The 5,147-nt window shown below is 41.5% G+C and overlaps 1 protein-coding gene across 1 annotated transcript; it reads left to right on the forward strand.

Annotated features, from left to right (window-relative positions):
- Positions 1-362: 362 nt before the first annotated feature.
- LOC306854230 (mRNA decay activator protein ZFP36L1-like) lies at positions 363-3,796 on the forward strand. The gene is made up of 2 exons (XM_079392068.1): positions 363-779; positions 1,674-3,796. Exons 1-2 carry the CDS (start codon positions 726-728, stop codon positions 2,811-2,813), a joined length of 1,194 nt encoding a protein of 397 aa, XP_079248194.1. The 5' UTR covers positions 363-725; the 3' UTR covers positions 2,814-3,796.
- The last annotated feature ends 1,351 nt before the right edge of the window (positions 3,797-5,147 follow it).

Below are 5,147 nucleotides of genomic sequence, written 5' to 3' on the forward strand. Positions count from 1 at the left end.
TTGTAGAATAAATAAATAAATTAATTTTTTTCTTTCTAAAACTGTTTTCGACATCGATAATAACAGAAAAAAAAAGTTTCTTGAGCAGCAAATCAACGTATTAAATGATTTCTAGGGATCATGTGACACTGGAGTAATGAACGACACTGAAAACTCAGTTTTAGCATCACAGGAATAAATTGCATATTAAAATATAATAAAATAGAAAATAGTTATTTTTAAATTGTAATGATATTCACAATATTATGGTTTCTGATATAGCATACTTTACTTATAAAAGTGCCAAATATGTCTTAGTTTACACAAGGCACATTTTTGGTGACAACAAGCCCCAAAAGCAGGTTCATTTGTTTACATTCAGCTACTAAATTTGAGTTCTGACTTGAAGCATATGTATTTAGGCCTACTGTGATATGGCCATCCTGACTCCTAACTCGTTTTACAATGATTAGCCTATTATATCTCCCCAATACAATTCTGATGCAAGATAAATGTATACCTATAATATTTGTATGCTATATCAAGGGTAGCCTTATAAACAAAAAAACAAACAACTGGTTTGCACGCTTTGTACAGTTCAGCGTGGAGCGGGCGGAGCAAGGAGGAGGCGGAGGTGTGGTCGCCGCGCAGCAGACTTAAAAACACGTGGAGTTCAGGAAAAACTACGAGGGAGTTGCGTGGGGTCACAGAGGAATCGCCTAATAAAGTCTTCATCACGCAGGACTATGCCATCCTACGCACTCAATCCGTTTATTGATCTGGATGATGTCCTGTGCAAGGTATATTTAGAGATGTATAACTTCAATACGACAGTGTGATTGTTTTGAGACCGATCACGTAGCTAAATATGCACGAGACATGCTTTTAGTATGAATTTTGCAATGCATTTGGCAGGAAACGTACAATGCCTAATGCAAAAGTTTTCTTGTAAGGTTGACGAGACCTGATCGAATCAATTAAATGAAATAGCTTGCTAGAAACTTCCTAACTAGAGAGGGAACGTGGGCCACGAGTGAGCGCCTTTTTATCGGAATCAGCCATTATCGTTATGTTGTGCTAATTTTGCATGCATGGCGTTTGAACCGAGCAGCATGAAAGCACCAGTGCGTGTTGCATTGTTGAGATTTAGAGCGCAAATATTTTAACATTGTTTAATTTTTAAACGTAAACAAGTTGGTTGCCCGGAGTTGTGGAAAAACTTGCCGCTGCAAAGTGTTCTTTTCCTCCTCTTTTGATTCGCATTTCTTTAAATCTTAAATGTGACGTTAAGTGAACGCAAACTAAAGTTTCAGATTTGAAATCGCGATCTTTTTATTGCTGCGTTCAATTATTTTTTTGCGTATTGATGTGTTCGACTCGTGTACGAATCGTTCTAATGAGTCGACTCACTGGAGCCTGTCGAAAACATACTGAACTTGTGAGCATGAAAGTGTAGATATACATGTATATGTAACACCTTGTTAACTTAATGGGCAAAATGTACCGTTTTATTGGAGTTTTAGGAATTTTCTTTGAATCGGCTCTTTTGAAAGAACAGATTTGCAAAAGTTTGTCAGGCTCCCTTGCTTCCATTTACTGACTTTAGTAAAAGGATAATTGCTGCTTTTAAATCAAACTGCCAGAGCCTGTCATCTATTTCAAGATTTCTTACCCTTTTGTTCTTTTTCTTTCAGCACCTTTTAAATCTTGATCTTCGAGAGCCAATGAAACCCTCACACACAGCTGCTGTTGGATATAGGAAGCCTGACAGTCCCTGCACCCTTTCCTCCACCAGTTCAGGACTTTCTATTGACAGCATTGAAAGCGGGACCATGAACTCAAGCTACTGGGTCCCTCAGAATATATCATCTCCGTCAAAGTGGACCAAGACGTCCTTTTGGTCCGAGCGCTCTGTTAGCATGGTGGAGGGCAACACTGGAAGTTTGGGTTGGTCTTTTGCTGAACCCGACCATTTAAAGCAATCTTCAGTCATGTTAGGTGCCGTTTCCCTCTCCGGCTCCACGTCTTCGATTTCTGTGACCTCGTCACGCTACAAGACCGAATTGTGCCGCACGTTTGCCGAAAGAGGCGTGTGCAAATACGGCGGCAAGTGTCAGTTCGCACATGGCCCCGAAGAGCTGCGAGACCTCAACCGTCACCCGAAATACAAGACTGAGCCCTGCCGCACTTTCCACTCCATTGGCTTCTGCCCCTACGGCATCCGCTGCCATTTCGTGCACAACGCCGAAGACGATCACATGCAATCCCAAGCCCAGACCTCCAACCCTGCTGTCCAACGGCCTCCCCTCCTCAAGCAGAGCTTCAGCTTCGCCGGGTTTCCCACAGCTCCCCAACCACTAGAACCCCCCCTGGCACCTTCCGCGTTCCTGCGCGCACCTTCCGTTTCGACTCCGACGTCGACCGCCATGTCCGACCTTCTCTCCCTGGCCTTCCCTGATATAGACCCCAACACCCTTCTGGACCAGGCCCGAGAGTTGCAGCCTCAATTTCTGCCCTCTCCTGACTCGGGCTACTCTCACTCGGGACTGACGCCCACTTTGACGCCCACCCAGCCCGCTCCTTCCCAGGCTGAGGCCTGCTTGCGACAGAGTCCCACCGGCGGGGCTTCCCTAGGCCTCCGAAGCCTATCCCACACCTCTCTCTCAGACCATGAGGGTGGCAGCTGCAGTTCATCCAGCAGCATGAGCGGCTCCGAATCGTCCTTCGGACCTGAAGCCAATGGGCGCAGGCTTCCCATCTTCAGCCAGCTTTCGGTACCCGATGACAGCGTCTACAACGAAGGCAGCAACTCCAGCACAAGCTTCTTCCTGTAGACTGTCGCTCCTCACGGGGACTGAACTGTATACTGTGGTATACCTACTGTATTATATGGCCAATACTTGACATTTTAGTTAAGCTCAGAGTGAAACATACTGTTTGAAGGTACTGAATGTTGAAATGATTCTTTAAGTGGGGTTTCATGTGCTTTTAAGTGGAGCGATTCTCCGTGTTTTATTTTTGATGAATGAAAAGTGGGGAAAATAATTAACTTGGAAAGTTCTGACATCAAGATGTTGTTTGGTAACATATGAAGCTGTTAACTTTTAAGATGCATTTAGCAACAGCTATTTACAAAATTATTGTACCGAAATAGCCAAAGAGAGGTTATGACAAGGTCTTTTTCAATATTTGAGAGATTTATTGTACTCGTTCTAACTACAGACCAATTTTTTTTTAGTTTTTTTTTTTTTTTTTTTTTTCTCAGTTTGTATACTGCCATTGTAAACCGAGTGTTTCTGATGTTAGAATTGAATTTATTTGATTGAGTTAGTCTGCAATATCGTTCTTCCAGCTCCCTTTTTATTTACATTTTTGAGATCAGCGTTTGGTTCGTTCCCAGACCTACTTGCCTTAAGTTTCCGAGGATCTGTACGCAGGCCTCTGGAAGTGCACAGTTGGAGCTTTACTTGGAATGAGTTGCCTGTGTCATAGTTTTTGGTTGTGTAGCTGCTGTTGTTGTTATTGTGAGTTTAGGCAAATCAATTTATTACTGAATGAGCCTTTAGTAGCCTTGTGTTTGGTTTAGTTATTTTTATAGCTAGTTCTGATGGATCCCTTTTTGCATCTGATTGTCTGAAATGCCCCTGTTGGCTTTGTTACATGATGGAGAGTTTCAAGTAACTTTTATTTATTTTATTGTATTTATAGAAAACGTGTTGTTTTTTTGATGACGTTTGTATTAAGTTTAATATATTGATTTCTTCTCCCTGCTGCCCCTCTCATTTTGTACTGAAAATAAACCTGTTGTTGAACATTGACTCTTGGTGTTTCACTTCAATGGATAGTTCAACCAAAAAAAATTGGGGTTGGTAAACAATGGCAATTTTCACATCATTCCAAACCTGTGATTTTTGTGGAACACACAGGTACTTTGAAGTTTTTGTCTGTTCAGTGAAAGTCAAGCATGGGCCAAATTGATGTTCATTGTATGGACAAAAAAATACTTTTTTTCAGTCTCCTCTTTTGTGACGAGAAATCAGACCGGTTTGAAGCAACAGGGAAATTATGCTCACTCTGATTTTTGCTTGAATCAATATGCCAAAGGAACTTATTTCCAAAACTCTGAATGCCTACACGAATAACTGAAAAAATAAGCTCTCTCTAAGTTCTATTAAACCAGAAAAAATAAATTTGACATTGGAGTAGTTTTTTTGCCCTAAGCTAAATAACATTTAGCATGCCCTGATTTTCTTAAATTCATCCATAGTCATACATTAATGACTTGATTTGCTAAATTGTGCCTTGATTATTGTATCTTATCAGTGCTGTGGGTTTGCTCGTCCTTCATTTATTGTGGCTTGTGGTTGGGGGAGGTGTGAGCAGATCACAACTAGTATGGAAATGAGAAGTCCTTTGTTTTATCTGGTTAGCCCCTCATTTGCATATCCCTCAATGTGTTAAGTTGGTGGTGACGCATATAGAGTTATTTGCTATAAAACAGTATTAATGTCATATGTGTGTGTTTTAGAATGACCTGTTGCTCTACCCTCAACTTACATGTTTACTTTCTCTTCATTTCTCCCATTTTGTGCTTTTAAGCATATGAGGGTCCTGTTGGTGTTATGTAGAGTTGAAACTGAATCCCACGAAAGCTTTTGACAGTTAAGTAACAAGAAACTGATTCTGTTCACTATTCACTTGTCAGGGAGGACAATGGTTCGGGGAGGCGTCCTTTGAGAGAGGCGAACCAGGGAAAGGGTTAAAACTGTCTTACTGTTCTCTATTGTGTGAGGGGAAGATTCTCCCACATCGCCTAGTGAGTTTTTACAAAGCCGGGCACATTCTCACACAGGGCCCGGATCATATGGAATCCCGAGCAGATGGCCACATTCACTGGGACTGTGGGTCAAACATATGCTCTCCAGGCTCTTGTGTAGAATGGAATCCGTGAGCGGAAAGAGCTGGGGGTGGGGAGCTCAACCTGGCTACTGTAAGACAATGAGACAGAGAAAGAAACATTTGCAAGTTGTTAGGATCAAGCATTCTCATGCGAAAGAATCAATTGACTGATAGCTTCATGTTTGCAATGCTGTATAATTGTGATTATAAGGGCTTTTTGCATAAATTATCTAGTAAAAGTGTTTGGACTTAAACAGCTACTTCAAATT

Source organism: Barbus barbus (genome assembly GCF_936440315.1).
Source record: "Barbus barbus genome assembly, chromosome: 34".
NCBI classification, from domain to species: Eukaryota; Metazoa; Chordata; class Actinopteri; order Cypriniformes; family Cyprinidae; genus Barbus; species Barbus barbus.

What these genes read in the sequence shown, in the direction of transcription:
- LOC306854230 (XM_079392068.1), top strand. Translation starts at nt 726, where the DNA reads ATGCCATCCTACGCACTCAATCCGTTTATTGATCTGGATGATGTCCTG. An exon ending in TGGATGATGTCCTGTGCAAG is followed by an intron (nt 780 to 1,673) that starts GTATATTTAGAG and finishes TTTTTCTTTCAG; the next exon opens with CACCTTTTAAATCTTGATCT.